General features: G+C 35.4%; 1 protein-coding gene across 1 annotated transcript; it reads right to left on the bottom strand.

The window, feature by feature from the left end:
- Positions 1–2423: 2423 nt before the first annotated feature.
- LOC145043732 (uncharacterized) lies at positions 2424–5320 on the bottom strand. The gene is made up of 8 exons (XM_078992473.1): positions 4325–5320; positions 3938–4213; positions 3746–3868; positions 3524–3604; positions 3372–3435; positions 3214–3296; positions 2954–3078; positions 2424–2821 (listed from the first exon to the last, which is right to left on the bottom strand). Exons 1-5 carry the CDS (start codon positions 5184–5186, stop codon positions 3407–3409), a joined length of 1371 nt encoding a protein of 456 aa, XP_078848599.1. The 5' UTR covers positions 5187–5320; the 3' UTR covers positions 2424–2821; positions 2954–3078; positions 3214–3296; positions 3372–3406.
- Between the last annotated feature and the right edge of the window lie 18145 nt (positions 5321–23465).

Raw genomic sequence — 23465 nt, 5'->3', positions numbered from 1 at the left:
TAAAATGTCAAAACATACGAGGGTATAACAAAACAATAAAAAGACAAAGGATATCCTTATATACATCTTAAATTTCAAAATAAAATATTTTAAATATCCAAAAACGGAATTTATATTGGTCTTCAGGTAAGTCTAACAATTTGAACACATTTCAAAATAAATATGTTACACTTGGAAAGCCTAGTGAACATTCACCATGTCAAATCTCTTAAAAGGGTTAGATAAAGTCAACAATCCAATCCTAAAGTCAAACCCCTAAAAATGTTTTCAAAGTTTTAAAAAATAATAAGTAATTATCAATTAAGGAAAGAAGTACTTCAAATATAAACATTATTAAAACATCATCATAACTCATCAATATCAAAAGATGCAATGCATAAGCTTCCATACTAACTTGAAGCATAAACAAGGTAGTAACATCATCATCATCAAAACACAATTAAAGGCCTCATTTAAAGACTTTGATAGCATGTGACCATTATGTGAAACCATAAAATGGGTTTGCATGAACAATCCCCTCAATCATGACTATTTAGTTAGTCAATCACAACTCATACCATTACTTGCAAAAGGATAATGATCCTAAATTTCAGAATGTCTGAACAACATACAAGCATGGAATACATCCTAAAGTAGATGAACATGACCACATTCAAAAGTCATTTCAGAAACTAGAAAGTTTGTCCCCATTTCGAAAAGTCTTTATAAAACCCATTTCATGAATGCAACACATTTTACATATAATCCTTCACATAAGACACTCACATCATTAGATAAATCACAAAAGGAAATCAAGTGCATACTATAGGAACATGTGTTCTTGGCAATGAAATCACTACAAACATAAACTAACATCCAACAAGCTCGAAGGTATAATATGTGAATAACCATACCTTAATAATATTAGTTACTATATCTAGGTTTGTATACATGGCACTCATTAATCTCTTAAACTATCATGTGTGACCTTAGAGAAGCATTAGGAGCTAAACTCAATATAAAGCAAAGTACATTTCCTATGACATTACGAAAAAAGCACAGTCAAGCAAAATGGTGACTTGATAGAGCCAAATGTGCAAACCTACATAAAAACAGAAACTCCTAAAATGTCAACCTATTTTTCTTAATCCATTTCAAACACTTCCAACTCCAAATTTAATGACTTTTAATAATTGTAATATATCCAAAACTCTATTTAATCAAGTTATATGATTCCTAAATCATCATTAACTTAATCAAATAATGGATCAAAGTGATTATCCCCAAATTGCAAGTCTAAGCTTCAAAACTTCAAAATTGACTCTTAAATATGGTTTTCACCTATGCTTTGCAATTAAGATGGCAATAACTAACCCGAAAGTATAATTAAACATAAATAACACGATTCATTTAATGAGTTGATGAGAGTTTTGTCCAAATGTGAACTCAAAAACATCATTAACCTCTATCTGATCTGAATAAAGGATTCAACACTATATGATTTAGACTTTGCACCATAAAAAACAACATCCAGACATAATGTGAAACTAAATCAAAAATCAAAGTGAAATTCCAATGGATTTATGGATAAATTCATGAAGCTAGGGTTCAAACCACAGTTAAAGCTTTCGTAAACTCAATTTTTAATATAGAATTGAACTTACATCATTAGATTAAAGTTATAAATTTAGAATTCAACACTTAACTTGATAAAATCATGAATTTCATCACAAAATTCATATTTGAGGAATTGAAGCTTAAACAATGAAATGGAAAATTTGCTACCTTACAGGCTTCATTTTATAGGAATTTGACTCGCACCAGATCTTCAGTTTTCCTTCTAATTCCATCATTTGCTCTGAAAATCAATTTGCACTCCTTTCTAGTTCCCATTGTTTGAAACAAATAGGAAAGAGGATTGGGGAGCTCTTAGATCTAATCTTTTATACTTTTGGCAATTTTGGTGAGAAAACTTCATTTTATAAGAATACAATTAGAGTTAGCTAGAGTAGCTCGTAAAATAATTTCATGAGAACTACTTGCGAATCACAATTAACTCACGAGTTTATGTCAGAATAGGTGTCATCATTGCTAATTCACGATATTCATTTGCAGATTTGGCAATCATTTGCATACATTTTCTAGAAAGAAGGTTCTTGGGTAATAACAGACCCTAACACATGGTCATTTTAGTTAATAACTCTTTTAAAACATACTCTTCCTATTTTTCATAAAGTTTGTTATTAGGTGTAAATTTAATGTCTTATTGCTATCATTAAAAATTACCATAGCAAGCAATCCCAACAAGTTGCTAACCTAGTATACCAAACCAAAAGTACCATGTCAAGAAATTTAGTATACTTTTGCTTCATCAACTCGATCCACAAGAAAAAAGATGAAAATCGGACTAGATAAAGCCTATATACTTTGCATATACAACCAAGTAAAATTAAACTTCAGCCATCATTTATTACTTCAAATAACATAATCTCCATATCACTTATGTTGCTCATATAAAACCAACTCTTTCAAACAAGAAAACCAACACAAAGAGGGAATCAACACAAAGTTTATGAGAAAAAAAAAACATGTTTAATTGTCTTCAAGCTTTGCCAATTTTTGTAAAGATAATGTTTCTTCAATCCGTTTCTTAAAAATTTATGAGCACCAATTGGCATGAAAGACTCTCTCCTTTCCCACTGATATGACTCAGAATCCCAGAAGTTGAAATTCCATGCAAATTATAGCATCCTACTTTCAGGAGCATTTTACTTGCTTAGGTGGCAATAAACCAATCATAAAACTCAAAGACCAATCCACCAAACTGCTTCCATAAAATTCTCTGAAAGATAAATAGGTTTGAATATCATTATACGAGGATTCGAATCCGAGGTCAAAAGTCAACTACTTTTTGGGACAGAGGGTATTTTGGTCCAACGAGTTTCAAATGGGAGGAAATTTCTAGTTTTCATACCTTCAAAAGCTCAGTATTGTCCGAAGCATATACACAAAATGTAAGAATAAGAGACAAATGAAGCTTGTGATTTGTCAGATATAACAATGAGATGACATTGAAGGGAAAGAGAATATGGGACCCACCTACAAAGTCAAAACAGCAAATATGAACATGACTTTATGCGTTAAGCGATATATGGATGTTTCTCTTTTACTTAATCCACACACAAAAAAAAAAAATTAATAAAGAAAGTCATATAATATGTAGAAAAAACTTACTCTTTAAACAAAAAGGTCACTCCATGAATTTTCATAAGTGGAACAAGCCATGAACATTTGATCAGATATACCCCCCGAAAATTCTAAATTGAGAATAAATAAAACTTCCATAAGTAAATAATTCTATAATAACAAGAAGATCATTAGTAGAGAATCACCAGTTTGGAAAGAAAATCACTTGGCATCAATATCATTATGATATTGCATAAGCAAAGATGTTGGCTGCAGAAATAGGAAATAAGAAAATAAATCAACATGATGAATTCACTTCAATAAAGTGACTACATTTTAAGAAAATAACACAGGGTACCTTGTCCAAGAAGCAATATTGCATTTGAAGCTAAAGGAATAATTTCTTGAATCTTTTCACTGGTGAAAATCGCTTCAGTGGCTGATCAATAATTGGAAAGAGATTCCGAATCATAGTAAACAAAATCAAAACTTTGGCAACATACGGATTCATACAAGTAATTTGAATCATTTGACTGGAATAAATATCAACATGCTCAATATGCATATGAATATATGATACCTGAGTGTTGAATAGTTTCTTCATTGTTCTTGGTGTCATTTTCATTCCCAGGAGATTCCATATCAGATACCACCATTGCATGTATAGTATAGTTCCCATCTGATACCCAAACAGTTTGAGCTCCTGTAATTTATTGTTTCTGTTATTGTTATTGTTATTGTTATGAAAGAAAAGAAATTGAAAACATCATACTTGTGGAATCATCAGGAAGAACTGCAAGACTCTGAACTTTCATGGTGAGGGTCAACTTCTTCATCTCACAGATTGTTTCAGATCCAGAAAAAGGATTTGATAGAGATAACAGATACAGCTCTCCATCAGAGTCTAAGATCAGAAACTTATTATGGCCCAAAAAGTGAACAGAAATTGCCTTTTTTGATCCCAATCGTACTTTTGATGAGTTAAATGCCACAAAACGAACTCCACCTTCTTTAGAATTTTGTCTCGTTTTCACACAGTTCAACCTTGCTGCAGAAAATCAGCCATGAAATCACAGTTGGATCTGGTTATTCATTCAAGGTAAGCGTGATTTCTTATACCTAAATAAGGTAAGAGTGAGAAAGAAGAATATCAACTTACCAGAAGTATCAGAATGTTTCCCGATCTTTTCTTCTATATTACCGTTGACATTTATGGTTTTGCTGCTGTTGCCAGTTACTTTTGCAGAATTTACATACAAAATGGTGCTTCCGTTCGTTTCCGGGGTCAATCCATTTAGCAATTTGATCTTCTGGACTTCCGATTTGTCGGATTTCTTATTTGCATCTCGGCGACGATCTTTACTGATTCGCCCTTTCACAAGAGGCCTCAAGGGAAAAACCCTAACTCCATTCTCTTCCCCCAACATCAAAAACCCAATAGAAATACTTATAGAAAACACAGGCGAATCGCAGTCGATCACCGCAGTTTTCATCAACTTCACGTTATCTCCTTCTCCCGCAAGCTTCACCGCGAAAACCCAAACTTTACGGTTAGAAACGGAGTACATCGCGAAGACATTGATTGACCCCGCAAGTTTGATTGAAACCCCGTGGTTTACCCTAAATAAAACCCCTAATTTCCTCTCGTCAAAACTCAAATCACTTTGATTGCAAATTACCCTAACCCTAGCGAATTGGTTATCCGGTCGGAGGATGTAGAAACGGAGGAGTATCGAGCTACCGACGAGGTTTGGGGAGGAGACAAGGAAGATAACACGAGACATGTCGGTGGAGCGGAGGCGCAGGAAGGTAGCGGAGGATGAGGGAGGAGAGACGACGGTGGTGGTGGCGGAGTGGAGAGGAGGCGGAGAGAACGGGGAGATGGAAGGGTAAAGAGAGAAAGAGGAGTCAGAGTGCATGAGAGCAAGAGAAAGAGAGGTAGGGTCGTAGAGGGTGGAGGAGATAGTGGTGGTAGGTGGAGGAGAGAGGCGGAGCTGCCGTGCCTGAGTGATAACAACCATCACATTTAGAAAAGGAGCCACCTGAACTAACGACCTACGACGGCGAGTTAACGCTAAACTAACGGCATTAAAAAGTCAACTAATTTTCTTGAGAGGGTTGGATTTTAGACCGATTTACTCGCCGGCAGATTAGAGTTGGGGACACGAACACAAAGATGTTTTTGTCGATACGGAAGAGGAGACCCCATTTCTTAATTTTTCAATAAACCCCTTGAAATCTCAAAATTTCTACTTTCAACCCTGTTTTAACTTTTAAAAAAGTTATTGAGTTTTTAAATCACCTTATTACCATCTCTAACCCATCTTTATTTTTTCTCCTATAAATGGAGTAAAAAACGGAGTAATCAGTGTTTCATCTCGAACCTTATCCCATTTTCTATCCCATTTTTTACCCCAAAAAGTATATTTTTGGAATATTCTATTTTTATAACTTATATATATTATCAAATACACCCCTCTACTAATTAAATTCTATATTTATGATTAATTAATATAAATTAGTATACAACATGATATTATAAGTATTAAATATTGCATTTAAATTATAATTAGTAGATAAAATAAACTAGAAATGTATAAAAAAAATGAGAGGGACTAAAATTGACAACCAAACTTCACCTCCATTTTTGGAGATATGAATACTATTCCCCATATATGGGGGAATACTATTCATATCTCAGAAAATGGAGGTGAAAATGGAGTAGGGTTGGAGAAATAAGGGGAGAAATGGAGTATGGGGGTGGGTTGAAGATGCCCTTACTGTCCTTTATTTTTTTCTAATAATAAACTATCATATTTACGAAATATAAAAGAATAATATCACTGCAAAACTAAATATTGTTGAGTGATTATTTTTAACTAAGAAAAGTCATTATGGACTTGAATGGACAATATCTTTTCTTAACTTTAGGGGTGGTTAAAGGATCAAATCAGAAATCGAACAATAATCAACGATTGAATATATCTAAGAATCTTATATAAGCTTAGGTACATAACCTTATCATACTACGTGGTTTTGCATTTTATTATCATTGCCCGTTCAAGGTTCTTAAACTTTAATCATTAACTTGATTTACATCCAATTTTTTTTGGAATTTCACCATTATATTCCTCCTACATCATTTCATTTATAGAGGTAGTATATGAATCTCATTAGAAGGTATTCGACAGAAATATGTGATGTAAAAGGAAGATAATGGTGAAAGTTCAAAGATTTTTGAAAGTAATCAAGTTACGGGGTTGAAGTTTAACAACCTTGGGCAATTACAATGCAAATATGATACAAAACAAAATAATATAACAAGGTTAGGTACCTAAGCTTATACAAGGTTGTTAGGTATATTCACTTCACATACACACACACACGATAACAAGATGCATCTTGGTTTGGTGTTAATATTGTAGACAATGGTACCTTAGGTTTCAAATTCGAAACTCAACCATCCCATATCATAAGAGAGATGAAACATCACTTTCAAAATATATTTCATGAATGTACAAAATAAATTCTTTAAAGCTGGTGATATTTGGGTTGGGTTCGATTTAAGGTCAAACTGATCCATACACACACCTTTCATTAAATCCATTTATAGGAATTTTGTTGAGTTCTTTTATGTGAATAAATCACTTTCAAAATATATTTCATGAATGCACAAAATAGTTATAGTGTTCACATTGCATATAATATTAATATCATATGAAATCAATCAATCAACATCATTAAAATACGTTTGCGGACATATAATGTTGGTATAAACTCACATTGGAATAAATAAGCACACCACTTCACTTATAGTGTTGTTTGAACACTTAGTAGCCACATATAGTTGAACATTAATTAAAGTAAATAATGAGTAGTTATATTTTAAATTATATACACCAAAGATACACACCTAAAATGTTCATTTTCATCTTACTTCAGCTTATCGAAGATAATGGAAGCTATCATAGTTGATTGGATCACAAATATCTTTATGCACCTACATTAAAGTAACCGGTCAAGTGGATTTATGCCTATAAGTCCACTTGGTCGAGTGGGTCATCAGACCTGCACACTAGGGTATACCTATTGGAAATAGTGCTCATAGTTACAAGAATTGGTAATATCACTATTAGCAGCGTAGTCCTTTTGGGTTTCACGCAATAAAATTTTAAGCAATATTTGACAAGAGAGAAATAATGAGGATTTATTTTGATAATTTATTAGTCATTAATAAATTAATATAAACTTATAAACCCTTAAGGGTTTAAAGTGAAAGATAGTTGCTTTGTGACCAAGCAACCATTATATGGAAACCCTAAACTTACCCGTACAAATAGGAGTGCAAAAACTGGATATAAGGTGACACACAATCATTCCATTTGATTTTAGCTTTTCTTTACTCTTAATATCCCAATCTGCTGTAAGTCGCAATGCAATCGTCGATTAGAACCCTAAATAGTTTAGGGTTTATGTGTGTAAAGTGTGCACAAGTATAAGGGGGTATCAATGTTGTTGAATCCATTCTTGGGTGCGACTATGAAAAATGAGTTCTTGTCTGGGCTCTTTACATCCTCTCTCCATCAAGCATAAGAAGTTTTTTCAAAAGATGTTAAGGGTATGATTACTATCTTTTTATGGTTACGTTAAGTTGCATTATACTTAGTTGAACATGGATTTGCTATTAGATTATAGGATTATTTTGTTTATTACTTCCGCTATGCCTTTGTGGCGTGTTTGTATCCCAAAACCTAACATAACCACTTCCATTAAATCTCTTAATAACACTTCCATTAAAGCTCCTAATATCACCGTTGATCAAATTCAAGGTTTAATGCTATAATTTAGGTAATCAATAAATTCACATCTAAACTACATCGTTAACCTAATAAATGCTTGAATTAGTAATATGTAAGCTGTAGTTAAGGTTTCATGAAATTAGGGCTTCAAAACCTTTGGTAATGCTTCATGAACTCTAATTCACCATTTCAAATGAAATCACATTGTTAGATTTAGTTATAGATATAGAATCTAACGCAAAATCAGTTTAACCCGATAGTTAAACAATAGAAATCAGATTTAAAGGAGATTATCTAACATCTAAGAGCTTAAACCACAAAATGAAGATTGAATTATACCTTCTAAGCACCCTATTGATCATAATAAACTTGTTTTATACCTAATTCTTCAATGAATTTACAAGATCTCCAATGAAACTCAAAGTCTTTTCCCCTATTTAATATATATAAAAAATATTCAAAAATGAAGATGGAGAATAACATTAAGTGGCTTAGAGAGGAAGTTTTTCAATTTGATGGTTTTAGTCCTGCTAGTTATATTTCTTCACCTTTTTATCCTAAGTTGACCCCAAACATAACATGTAACTTATATTCTACTATTTAGTTAAATAACTACTGTTTTGAACCTAAGCATTGTTAATTATATGTCAAACCAAAGTTCCTCAAAATTAACAACTTTAGTCCATCAAACTTAAAGATTCCTAATAACCTTATATTAACTTTCTAATAACCTTGAAACTTTTTAATTTCACTAAGTAACATATTTTTTTCGTTTATTTATATTTAATTTTAAATTTTGGTTTTACTAAAAACTACAAAAACTCTATCCCTAAAATATAGGTTTAACATCAACACTTGGTTTATTGATTCTATGCGTTCCCAAGAATGGTTTAAATTGTAATCTAAATCTAATGAAATATCTAAAACACCACTTGTATTGGTAGTTTAAAAATAGTTTTATAAAAACAAGTTCGAAAATCATTTGAAATAAAACTTATAGAGAAGCATCCTAAATCATCAAATCTTTTAATGATAACATAAATAGTCAAAAGGTATACAAGAGCATCAAAATCAGTATATAAAACTCATTTACATCAAGATTGAAGGAAAATAGACAGCTAGTTGCACTACCAATACTTTATTGATAAAAAAACTAATTATTTTAAAACAATATCTATGGATCTAACGGTCATAACATTACTACGCATGAACCATATGACAATATTAAGGATATACACATCCTTATATGCTAGGAAACCAAACATATCAAGCACAGATGGTATAAATACATGTTAATTTTCTATACGCACTTTCTTGTGTTTTTCCACGTTAAAAGATGCACATTTTAAAAAAGCCTAACCTATGGTGAAACCCTCATTACTCAAGCCCGTGAGAGGGGAACCCGTTGTAGCCTTGTTAGATCTACACATGTATTTTTCCCTATATATATCCAAAAACCAAAAGATCAACCAGTCTTAGTATTGATTTCACTGGGCCAGTCAAGCAATGCATTGGTGCTTTTTTCTTAGTAGAATTCCACTAGAAACTCGGGAGCCTTCTACAATGTATTGCATGCTTCTAATTAAATAATTCCAAGCATAATTTGGATATGTCATCATCCTGTGGAATCATGAGGTGATGCTTAATGATAGTACCAAACTCCACTAATGATATATGTTGACATATACCACATATAGAGATAACTAGAAAGAAATATTTAGCATGTGGCCCTTATTGTAACATCCTGATGTTAAGGTACTTCTAAATTTAACCCTATAATTTTATTATGTTACATTATGGGTCCCTAAGTAGAAGGAAGTGTGCATGGGTAGCCCTAGTGACAATTTTGTAATTTGGGAGGTTTGAGAGTACACCATGCGTACGTATGTATGCTTAGCGTACTAAGGTGCACCTTAGTATGCAAGGTGTATATAGGTACGTAGGGCGTACGCTGTCACACTCCCAAACCAGAATGGCGGAAACATTCGGGGGTGGATGACTTCACGTAGTACCATAACAATTGAATATTGTAAAGAGAATAACACAACCATCATATATATAATAAAAACGTATATTGTTGTGTTATACATATTTCCAAAAGAATATTACAATATGATGATGTAAATGTTTAGTAATAAACGTCCTTAGCGTTCCTTCTTCAAAAGCTGGCGGTTACCTGTATTACTGATTCCCTGAGAAATACAAGTGGTTTCGAAAAAGTGTCAACAATTAAGTTGGTGAGTTCATAAGTGTTTTGTATTAAAAAGTATGTCCTTTTGGTAGCAAATCAATGAACGAGGTTTTCAGAAAATCCAATATTTTCTATAAATAGTTTGATAAGTTCTCAAAGTTGGAGTGCGTTAGTGTTTTTCATACTTAAATGATAAAGATAAACTTTGTGCTCAAAATAATGAAGAAAACTGAATGCATATATGAATCTCGTAAATCAAACTTGTTTTTATACTTTCATGTGAGTTTTATAACCATACTATTGACACTGACTGCCTGTAACAACATTCTTCAGGTGTTGTAGTGTTATGACATTTGTCACCCCAGACCTGCCGGTCTAACTGTAGCTAACAGTTTAGGTGCGGGGTTGTCAATCCCGTATAGATCTATACACAAGTATCACGCTCTCCCTCCAAGAGATTATGGTATATAATACAGGACTTGAAATGCATACATAAGAGTACGTTGAAGTTTGAATATCTCACATCGCTTAGTATAAATAGATTTACGATAAGAAAGACTTTACTTCATTTTGTTTGAAAGTATTTTGTTTTTCAAGATGTATACGTAAGAATGTATGAATAACTTGCTAACTATACTCATTATAGTTTTTCAGAAAGTATGTTCCATTTGATGAAAATAACTTGATGATATACTAGCCCTTTATACGTAAAGTAATATGTTGGTATCGATAATCAATAGGATAGATGTTACATTTATGTTTATAAAACGATACTTTTACTCGTATTGTACTTGTATTTCCCTCCTAAAACATGAAAAGACTTGAAAGGTAGGGGTATGAACTCACTTGTTTGGTTTGAAGAGAATGGGACTAGAGTCGAGCAGAACTTCAACCGCGGAAAGCTGCGTCTTCGAGCTCCTCGGGAATCTCGGTAGCATAGAACCTTCGTCGGGGGATCGGGTGCGGAAACCGAGGGCGTCGGGACAGCTTCTGGTGCTTGGAAGTATGTGGGAGTGATTGAGAGTTTAGAGAAGGTGTGCTAAAATCCGGAGCTTATGCCTTCTATTTATAGGGCTGGAAGGGCGAGTACGCTGGGCGTAACTTTGCGTCATGGCTTACGACTCGAGTCTAGCTAGGCGTAGAGCTGCAGCCGATGGGACTCGACCCTGCACCTGAGTATGCTGGGCGTACTCCTACATTACGCTGGGCGTAATCCTGACTTCCGTCTTCTAAATTCCGTAACTTTCGCGTACGGGCTCCGTTTTTCGCGTTCTTTATATCCACGCGTAGGTGAGATTATGCTCTACAACTTTCATTTAGACTCCATCGGCTAGTTTTGATTTATTTTTAATGATATGTTTTTAATAGGCCGGGACTGCTAAAGTTCGTTAAAAATTCATAGCTTCTTTATTCGACATTGGTTTTCGTTTGTCTTTTTATCATTTTACTCCTATTGTGGAGGCCTTCAACTTTCGTTTAAGTTGCGATAGCTAAATAACGCTCGATCTTCAATTCGAGTTTTTAACCCTCTACTACTGTTACGAAACTTAGAAAATTCGTAACTTCTTCATATGAGGTCCAATTGGCGATCTTTTTATGTACGTTTACAACTTAACGAACTCTACAACTTTTGTTTAGATACTTAAGGCTAAAATGCATTTTATTGTAATTTCACTTTTTACGTTTAAATAATGTTTTGACGGTGTGTCGTAAATATTCGAGTGGTTATAATTTCTTCAATATAACCCGGTTTTGAATGTTCTTTATGTTTTTGGAAACCTTGGCACGATATCTAACATTTGATGCATCCCAATTTAGATATTTGAACACTTTATTTTTGAGGTTAATTTCGTTGATTCCAAATAGTTTTCGCTGTATTTGACTTTTGAGTGTTACACTGCTTTTGGAAAATATAGGGTTGTCACATACGCGCCCATCATGAAAACCCTAATTTTTAGGGTTTGGCTCATATTTAAACCCCATTATAGCCTCATTTTCCCTCACCTTATCAGCCTCCACCCTCTCATTCGTGTTTGCAACCATAGTATCATCTCGAGGAGCCATTTCTAAGCTTTTGTGTGTGTTTTGGTGCTCTTGGAGAAGAAGGAAGGAAGAGGATACCACCTTGAAGGATTGAAGCTCTCTAAATCTAGGATCACACCACCTTTTGGCACCATTTTGAGGTATCAAGTTATGAACTTGGTGTAATTTCTTGTAGATCTTGTTTTAGGCCCTTTTTGTCCCAAATTTGGTGTTTCATGAACAAAGCATGTTCTTGACCTATTAACTTGTCCTTTCAAACCCTTGGGAGGGTCTTGAGTCATAAAAATGGGTTTCAAATGGTTGGTTTTGCTCCATGCATCTTGTAGAATGTATTAATTGATTAAGAAGTTGAGATAAACACTTAATGGGCATGTAAAGTCATAAAGTTGGAAAATTTATGAATCTTGAGTGTATTTTAGCCATGGATCTGAAATATGGACGTAAGGGCTTAAGCCATTAAGCATTTAATGGGTTTTGGAGTGTCTGGGAGTACGCCCCACATACTCAGAGTACACCCTGCGTACGAGGTTAACCACCTCGATGGTGAACGTGTGAGTAGGCGAGTACGCCCAACGTACCTTTGGAGTACGCCCTACGTACACATTTTAAGGAGACTCGGCTGGGTTGACTCGGTGGGTTTGACCAGTTTGACTTTGACTTTGACCAAGTTTGACTTAAGGGTATTTTTGGTTTTGATTATGATTGGTTATTTGGTTGGATAGGTGATAGGTTGAGCTGAGATTCGGAGTCGGGACCTCATCAACTACTATTTTGTATGTGAGGTGGGTTTTCCTCACTGTAGACTGTAGTTGCGGGTCGAAAGCACCAAGGCCAGCTCATTGGATTAGATATCATGTTATGTGATAGTATGTGTTGTGTTATAGTGATCTATTAGAATGGTATCCTGCTATATAGGATGATGCTGTTCTTAGTGATCTGTAAGATCTGTCTGATTGTCTGTGGATTTGTTATATGTATGCTTATATGTTATGTATATGTCGACATAGTTATGTGCGGTTCAGTTGAGGCGGGCCAATGTAGACTGAAGGCCAAGAGACCATAGTGTACCGCATAGGCTAAAGGCTCGAGGGACGTACTAGTCATACCGAAGGCTCGGAGAACGTTTTGATGGGCTGAAGGCCCAGTGAGGCGTACCAGTCATGCGGAAGGTTATGTGAGCGTACCAGATAGTCTGTAGGCCGATGTGATGTTCCAGTCATGAAGGCTCAGTATGCATGCTGTTTGTTATTATGCTTATGTTATGTGTTGGTACTTTGGGGGAAACTCACTAAGAGTTGGCTTACAATTTAGGTTATGTTTCAAGTACTTCGGATGACCGTGTGAAGGCGAAGGCATAACCGTATTCATCCTTTGTTTATGATCTATGATTTTGGGAAACTTTGATGTCAGAAATGACTTGAAAACTATTTTGTAAAAACTTTATGGTTTTGGGTTCTATTTAAAAAGTTTAAATTTATCATGATTTTTATGGATGTTACGAGTTGGTATCGGAGCCTTGGTTTGAGTGAATTGGAGGAACAATCGTGTGAATCCAATCTCAAACAAAGGAAAAAAGATTTTAAAAATGATTGTCAAATTGTTTTTTAAAATAATTAAGGAGGATGTGATGTGTACGATCAGTCGGAGCCAGTAAGTAGACCCCAAATTACCATACTGTTATTTGATATTGTGATATGTTAAAACAACATGCTAGTGATAGGCTAGGGATCCTCAGGGATTTCATGTTAGTATTTCTTGATTATATGATTCCTGATAGCCTAGGGTTCTTCTTTATATGGAATTGACATCATTATTGTGTTTGCTTAGTGTATGCATCATAGTTGTACATAACTAAGACTCTATGGCCTAAGAATGTTTGGTTTGGCCTTATTTCCTATTCTTGTTTGGTGAAGGGCTTAGGGTAGAATCAAGTATTTGACTATCTATAGGGTCCAGTGTTATGTATGATTATCATACACACGTGCTGCAAGGTTTGTGGAAGTTTCATGGGTGAGTTGTATGGGGTCATTTGGCCAGTTTTGTGATGTTTAGCCTTCCTCTAGGAGTAAGGATAGAATGTATTCGTATGTTATGTATTGTTAGGGTTGTTGTGATGATCCTCCGAGACAAATATGGGTAGGTGTGGCAGCTAGTATGGGCACATACTACTGGAAGCACATGACCCGTACGCGTAACAGAGAAGTCATAACCCCTAGGTGCTTTGATGGGAGTTGGTTCCCTGGTATGATGTGCATTTTATCTGACCTCTCTCTAGTTTATTTTCAGTATGGTGATGATGAGACGATTTGAGACAGGGTCCGGATCGGGATCGGGATCGGGTAGCGAGGATAGGTCAACTATGTCTGAGGATCAGGTTAGAGAGATCCTTTAGGAGTAGGTTGTTTCCCTCTTTCGGGCACAGATGCCGGAGATGTTTGGGTCTATTAAGACCGCTATGTTAGAGTACTTTGATGAGAGGTACACTTCCTTGTCTGGGGCTGTTGCTGTTGCAACCACCACAACCATTGCTGCTACTAGGATTGGTGATAGGAGGGCTTTTTAGTTTTGGGACTTCAAAAATATGAAGCCCCCGAAATATAATGGAGTTCGGGATCTGATCATAGCCATGAGGTGGTTGTTTGACATCGAGGGATGTTTCTTCACTTGCTCTTGCCCAACTGACCAGAGGTTCAAGTGTGGTCTGAACCTTCTACGGTTCGGAGCAAAGGATTGGTGGATACTTGTTACCAACTCGTATTCTTCTAATATGAGGGTTTCTGTGACATGGGAGTAGTTCTCAGAGATGTTCCATTCTAGATATGTTTCGCTGGTGGACCGTGAGAGGTTGGCCCAGGAGTACATGGATATGAGACAGTGAACTGAGTATGTGACGGAGATCACTAAGATGTTTACAGAGATGGCCATGTTTTTTCATGAGTTTGCTGCTTCTGAGAAAGCTTAGATGACCAGTTAATTAAGCATGATCAAGACGGATATCATCCAGTTCGTATCTACTCAACGTTATGGTTCTTTGTTGGAGTTGCAGGAATCTGCCAAGCGGCGTGAGATTGAGATGGAGCTCCAGACGAGGGATCAAAGACCGGACCCAAAGCAGTCGCAACCTACACCAAAGCGGTTCAAGGCCGCTGATGCTAGATCTGGAAATCAGAAGGGCCGCACTTGTGGGAAGTGCAACAAGGTTCATGAGGGGGCCTTTTGATCAGGTGGTGTATGCCATAAATGTGGCAAGGAGGGGCACTATGCGAGGGATTGTCGCCAACCGACCCAAGTTTTGAGTTCCAGGATTTGCTATCACTGTGATCAGGTTGACCATGTGAAGTTCAACTGTCCATTGCTCGCCGCCAAGTCGACGTTGGCCCTGAAGCCAGCTAATTTGAGGATCACCAATGGACGCCAGGGGAGTGCAAAGCCCCAAAGGGCTTGGGGTCATGCGTTTTAGCTCACTACCAAGGAGGCCAGAGCAGCTCTAGATGTCATCACTGGTAATGTTTCTATTTATTGTTTTATTGATTATGTTTTAGGTTATGCTCATGTATATGCTCCTAATAGGTACTTTCTTAGTGAGCTCTTTGGGATTGATCAGAGAGACCCAGGTAGAGGGGGTTCAGAAAGAGAACTGGAAACAGGAACGGATCAGAGGTGTGGTTGGGTATGGGCTCTAATTTCTGGTGGGGTAAGATAGATTGTGTAAGAGGAGGCTGATAAATCTCACATTTCTATACACCCAGGAGCCACCAAGATGTATCAAGATTTGAGATTGAGCTATTGGTGGTTATGTATGAAGAGGGAGATAGCCTAGTATGTCAAGAGATGCTTGAACTGCAGGATGGTCAAGGCCGAGCATCAAAGACCGCATGACACGCTGCAGCCTCTGGAGGTTCCCATGTGGAAATGGGAGCAGATCACCATGAATTTTATCACCAAGTTGTTGAAGATGGTAAAGGGTTTTGATGTTATCCGAGAGAGCTCTTCGGTCGAAAATTTGGCTGATGGTTATGTCCGAGAGATTGTTGCTCGCCATGGGGTTCTGATTTCCATTGTTTTCTGACCGAGATGTTCGGTTCACCTCCTGTTTCTAGCAGAAGTTTCACGAGGAACTGGGCACGAGGCTACATTTCAACACTGCATATCATCCGCAGACTGACAACCAATGTGAGCGGACGATATAGACCCCTAAGGATATGTGGTAGGCATGTGTTATTTATTTTGGTGGGAGTTGGAACTCCTACCTACCACTTGCGGAGTTCTCTTACAACAATAATTATCATTCCAACATTGGTGCTCCGACATTTGAATTCTTGTATGGTCGGAGGTGTCGTACCCTGGTTTGTTGGGGTAAGGTTGGTCACAAGGTCATAGGAAGGACTGAAGTAGTCCTTCAGACTACGAAGCTTATTCAGCAGATCAGGCAGAGGCCACAGACAACACATAGTTAGCAGAAGAGCTATACCGATCGGTGCGGATCGAAGTTGGAATTTCAGGTCGGAGATATGGTATTACTGAAGGTCTCACCTTGGATAGGTGTGATATGCTTCAGGAAGAGGGGGCTTACATGTTGGATCTTCCTGAGGAGCTCAGTCAGATTCACAACACTTTCCAGGTTTCTTAATTGCGAAAGTGCATATTGGACGATGAGGCAATGGTTTCCTTTGATGACATTTAGGTCGATTAGTGCCTGAACTACGTTGAGATACAGGTGGATATTTTAGAAAGGAAGATGAAGGTTTTGTGCAACAAGGAGATACCTTTGGTAAAGGTACAATGGCAACATAGGAGAGGCTCCAAGTGGACCTGGGAGCCGAAGACTGAGATGTGAGAGCATTATCCTGAGTATTCATTGTGGATGACTTTAAGGATGAAGTCTAGTTCAAGTGGGGGAGAATTGTAATATCCCGATGTTAAAGTACCTCTAAATTTAACCCCATAATTTTATTATGTTGCATTCTTGGTCGCACAAGGAGGAGTCCATGGGCTGCTTAGGCCTTAAGCAGGAATTAGGGTTTCCTCCAGAAACCCTAGCATCCCACAGCTATATAAGGAACCCCCCATGCATTAGAATTTTGGCCAATGCTTATGAAACCCTAGTGTAGCCGATTTCCTTATCTCTCCAACTCATCCTCTTGCATTGGGTGTTTGTGACTCCATTAGAGGTGCAACACTTGGGGCACTAAGCTTTCAATAGTCAAGGATCTTCAAAGGTGTTTTTGTTATTACAATATAGCAAATGAGGTAATCTTCTAACCGTACTTCATATATGGATTTCGAAAATAGTATGCTAGATCTAGGGTTATTGCTTTGGTGTTCTATTTGCATGTTCAATTTGTGAAAAACTTAGATCCAAAGCAATTAGGGTTGCATGATCACATAGGAATGTAGATATGCTCAAATCCCATTAGTGGTATCAAAGCCTAGGATGTTTTTCAATTGAATTGATGCAATAGTGAATTGTCCAAAGAACAAGAAAGTCGAAATTTGTTATCCGAAGCTTAAACTCGTTGACTTCAATATGAACTCGACGAGTTCACTTGCCAACTCGACGAGTTGACTCATCAGTTTCCAGATTTTTCAATTTTCTGATCATTTTTTGAATAGGATAATTACCATAATTCGTTTTTATTGCCTAAAACTGAATTTTTTGAATGGTAACTTGATATCCTTATCAAAACTAAAAGATTTGGTTAAATATGGATAATAATAAGATTATTTTAATTTGAAATTTAACCTAGTGTTTTTGAAAAGTTTTAAAATACACCCTTATGGTTTTATAGTTTAAATTTGAAATTAAAAGTTTTAATTTTTGAAAATTTAAATGGTTAAACCCTAGTATTTTTGAATTGTTTAAAAACTACACCCTCATGGATTTTATTAAATTAATTAATTGTTTAATTAAAAGAGAATTGATAAATCCATATATGGTTTAAGTTTAACTAAATTAAAAGTTTAATTTATTAAATGATTAAATCACTTAGTATTTTAAAAGTTTAAAATACACCCTTATACTATATAAAATTAAAATTCTAATATATTATATATGTATAAGAAAAGTCAGTCTTACAGTTAGTATGCCTCATTTACGAAGCTGGTCTATAAGGGATGTTTAAGGAAGTGACTTGTAAAATGACCGACATTGGGTATCGACTCTTACCCACCGCACTCTTGACTAGTGGAGGGTCGTTAGCCGAATGGGTAAGATAGGACTCTAAATTCTCATTAAAAGTATAATGAATTATAAAGTAACTAATCGTTTTTATAAATTCTCAATCTTAGTTACTTGAGGAAAAATGTGAATTTGACGCTAACCCATGAAATTGCACATTGCACCTTATTGGTCGTTAGTGGAGCGTGTGTGGTTAACCGACACACTAATATGGGACTAATGAAGGATGATAATGGGTAGCTCGTAAATTATCCTTGATTAATGGAGCGTGTGTGGTTAACTGACACATTGATTAGATAATAAATGGCATTGAGAGTACCAAGCTAATTTGCATGATTATTCACATCTTGTTCGTGATCCTGAGTATCCCAGTCACAAATTTAAAGGGAATAATAGAGATTAAACATGCCATTGAAAAGTTCAATGAATCTCAAAAGATCTAGGAATTTCATTTAAAACCTAATTCATTTAAAATTTCGTTTTCGTGGTGGAATTGGTAAATCGTCATTTACCTACCTTCAAATAATTTACAACTGGATTACGACATTCCTCTTCCGAATTGTGAATTATTGTGTTGGGTCCTAGCCTTAATATTTCATTTGGGTGTTATATTAAGGATCAAATCAACTAACTTCATTTTCTCCCTTTTGTATATGTCTAGTTTTGATAACTATGGTTTTCCTCAATCATTTGGAAAAAGTTTTCCTTTTGAAGATGATATTCCACGTGTCGATCAAGGTGGAAGATCATTCACTTCTTTGTGCATTGGTGGAACTGGAAAGCGTACTTCTCTTCCTTCACCTCCTACAATGATTCTCCCTGACCCACGATTTCGTCAACTTGAAAAGTTCAAGTTTACTCAAGCCCTATTGGCATGGCATGCAAACACCAAGATAGAAGGTCTGTGTGTGCACACGTCCTTAAGATGAAGTCGCACATTGACAGATTGAGAATGTTGGGTGTATTTTTCCCAAAGGAGATGGTTGTTGAATTGGTTCTTCAATCGCTTCCCAAGTCGTATAGACAATTCGTTAAGGATTAGTATATGACAGATCACGACGTGACCCTCATAGATCTAACATATTTTATAATTGCTGCTGAAGCAACAATGCTTTGGTGCATTGGTCAAGCAAGTTCGTTTGGAATATCTACCTCCCAAAGTTCCATGGACGTTGGTGACGGCAACCGTGATAGTCTAGAAATGGTTTCGACTCCTAAGGGAGGGAAACCGACCAAGGTTGAAAAGTTTGACCACAAGAGAAAGGCTAGTTCTAAGATAGTTTCACGTGTCACTCTAGAAGACTCCATCTGTCTATATTGTTGATTGAAGGGGAATTAGAAACGAAGCTACCCAGACTACCTGAGAGATCTTAGAGATGATAAAGTCAAATTGTATGACTCTACTTCAGGTACATCCAATTTCTAACTCTATTAAGTTCATATTTATAGATTCTTATTACATGATGTGTTAATCACATTTTGATGTTTTGTATGATCAAAGAAAATAAAGGAAGCTTGAGAGGAAGTAAAGGATGATTCTGATCTGAAGAAATGGATTTCGGTCACATGGTTCAAAAGATCAGAATTTGGAGATGCTACTTAGGAGTTATGATAGATTGCTTAGGAATATTTATAAACATAGTTTTCATATATATTTGCATTGTAAGGACAAGTTATCCGCATTTTGTTAATAAAACAAACTTTGATTTTATCTTATTTTACGTTTCCTTGCAATGGAATTTATGAAAATTGGTGTTTGTATTTCTATTGATAGCAATGTCGAAAATGGAGATTCTTAGTTATATCGCTTGTGGTAGTGTCATAATTTACCAAAAGAGGATGGATTCTCATCACCCAAGTCTCAATTGGACAGAAACTTGGAGTCATGCGATTTAAATTGTGTGATGTATGAGAATCTTAATCTTTGGAAGATTAAGACTAATTCCTTGTTCACATGTGTATGTGAGTCAAGTGAAGGAATGAAGGATCTAGTGCACATTGATGTGGACTTGTCAGATCCACCACAAAGGAAGATAGACCCATTCGTCATGATTTACTGTTGGTTCAGTAAATTTGGTTATGCTTATAAGATTAAGTATAATTCTGATACCTTGAAAAAGTTTCAAAGTATAGCAGAACGAATAAGAAGAATCCACTGGGCAGAAAGATAAAAGTTTCTCCAATCTGTAAGGAAATGAGAGTACTTTAGTATCATGTTTTATGATCATCCTAAATATTTTGAAACCACGTCACAATTGATCATTTAAGGATACCTTAGTGCATTTATATGACTAAGAAGAGAAATCAAGAATTGTTGAAATGATTAAATCAAAAGGATGAGTCATACTTCATTCCAAAATAAAGTTTTAGAGTCATACTCTAATTACTCAAAGTTGTACCTTGAGTAATATGTTTTAAGTAGGTTTACATTACCTCATGATATGTGGCATATAAATGTTTTCTTACTCTTGCACATTTGAAATTGGTAGTTGTGATGTTTTGGTTTAAACAAAGACCAACTAAGACCAATTATATGAAGTATTTTCTTGATAAGAACTCACACTAACCCTTGAATATTTGTTTGTCGAAGGAATACTCCTTAACAGAGAATCTTATATGTTGAGAGGTCAGTGGGAGTCTTAAAGGTCTTGAATAGTTTCAGGAACTAATCAAGAATAAACCTTTTAGTTATCACTAGCACACAACCTAAGGTTGATAACCTATCATGTTGACATAATCTTGTTTCTGTGCCCATTTCAGTTAAGTTGACTATGCATGTGAATTCTATGAGTTCTCATTTGATTGCATAAGGAAAAGCACCTTGATTAGTGAAAGTACATTGATCTATATGGGTGATATGATCAATAACTTGGAAGCACTGGTAGGATCTTGTGCTACCGGATGGCAAGAAATTAAGATTAAGCAAGTTCAGTCCATCTTAGTTTGAATTTGTCATAAACCTTGTCTTATGATAGTGGTTGGAAATGACAAATTAACATGGATAGAAACACATACACTATAAAATCTAAGTGGCAAGAGGTTTCTCTACTTTATGAAAATGATTGTGAGGAAACGCTTTCGCTAGTAGATTTTAAAGGATTGATTGATATCATTAGAGTTAGCAGATGTGATATAAATTGGTACTTGATTTTATGAAATGGTTTTAGGTGTTGTACTCCTTATTTCAAAAAGAAAAGTTTGGTTTGAATTTGGGACTTTACAACATTCATCAATCCATATAACATCAATTTCTTCAAACATACCATATTATAGGATATGAGTACATTTAACATTTGTTTTTTTCTAGTAAAATATAACATGCAATTACATTCATCAATATTTAAGTATTGTGGCTTACCCCGTTGAACTTCGATTGACTGCTCGTCTCATATTTCTTTCTTTTTAAGATTTGTTTGCTTAAAAAATCGTTTTCGAAAATTTTGAGCTTTGGTTAGAGTTCAGACATACATGAATGCATACATGATTCCTTAAAACTATGCTCTGATTTTCTCTTTATCCAGAGTTCCCGATTGATAGCTGGTTATGGTGCACAATTGATATGAGTTTACTTTATTTTCCATGCTGCGAGTTTCCTCATTAATTTGGAGGTGTTTCAACATTTCACCCAACAAGTAGTCCTCAGACTTATGCATCATCCTTTTGGAGAAATCTTTCCAAGAGTGTGACAAGTTTATGATAATTTTAGATATTTAAAAGAACTCTAGTAGAGAGATAGAAAGCATGGTCAACTTGTTGACTAAGACTTGGAGTGTAACGCCCGTAAATCCATGCTAAATGTTTAGAGTATAATCACAATAATTATACATTTTATAGAAAAATTAAATCCGATGGTTAAAGTAATTGTTCTTTAGATGTGTTACGAGCTAATAAATAATTATCGCATACACATTAAGTGAAAAAATATTAGGATTTGTAAAATTTTTAGAAAAACTTAATATGAAAATTATCGTTAAGCGATAAAATAAAGATTAAAAATAAAAGATTATTTTGGATAAATTATCTTAATGAAAGTTGTAGCAGACGTAATGAAAATTCTGTGGATTTAAAGAACACCCAAATTTGATTTCGTATGAGGAAGTTATGATTTATCTAAGTTTCACATTCAAACCGATATGACAAGGTGCGTTATAAAAAGTGAACCATAGATATGTTGCTTTTTATCCCATGTGATGCAAATGAAAGTTAAAGTGCTCGTCATTAGGAACGTTTCGATATAAAGAACACCTAAATCTGACTTCATATGAAGAAGTTATGATTTTTCGAAGTTTTGAGTGCGACACAGAAATCGAAATAAAAATCGGTTAACTGTTAGTCGAAACAATCTAAATAAAAGTTGTATTACACTTCAATATGAAGTCAACTATATAAAAAATGTTGAAAATAGAGTTCGTATAAAGAAGTTATAAATTTCACAACCTTCTTTATAATCTAAGCCTTATTGGACCGTAAAATGAAAAATAAAGTAAAAATTAGCCGACGAAGTCTACATGTGGATATAAAAACCATCTAATACGGAGTCTGTATGCAAAACTTATGAATTTTGGAAAAATATTAAAATCCGACCGGCCAGAAGCTGACACGTGGTACCACCAAAGGGCGACATGTGTTACCATCTCCCTTCACCCTTCCTCCCTACGACAACCGATAGGATGATGACATGTGTCGAGTATGTGACGCGCCCTCTAATTTTTCTTATATAATGGTTCGTTTTCTTGCATATTTGGTTGCCAATTGCTTTCCAAACTCTCCCGAGGTCCCTAGGCACGATTCTAATACTTCTTAGGTGTTAGTAGTGAAGAACTGGAGCGCTAGAGAGCCCAGAGAAATAGACCTTTCGGTTTCGAAGTTCTGCCCGTGCAATGTCCGGTTTTCCACTAAACAACCTACAAGTTGAGTTATGCTTACCGTGCTTTAAGTATAACTTATATTTATGTTTATAATCATTATTATAAACATATAAATAAGATCTCTCGGTAATACCAGTCGTTATATTGACCGATATACTTACGGGAATGATGTCAAGGCTAGATTAGTGAGGTGTTTAAAGTGATTATCCAAACTGTATATC

This window comes from Lactuca saligna, chromosome 4 (assembly GCF_052625555.1).
Source record: "Lactuca saligna cultivar CGN05327 chromosome 4, ASM5262555v1, whole genome shotgun sequence".
Taxonomy (NCBI): Eukaryota; Viridiplantae; Streptophyta; class Magnoliopsida; order Asterales; family Asteraceae; genus Lactuca; species Lactuca saligna.
Note: the sequence above shows the minus strand (reverse complement) of the source record. Positions and strands in the feature narration are given on the sequence as shown.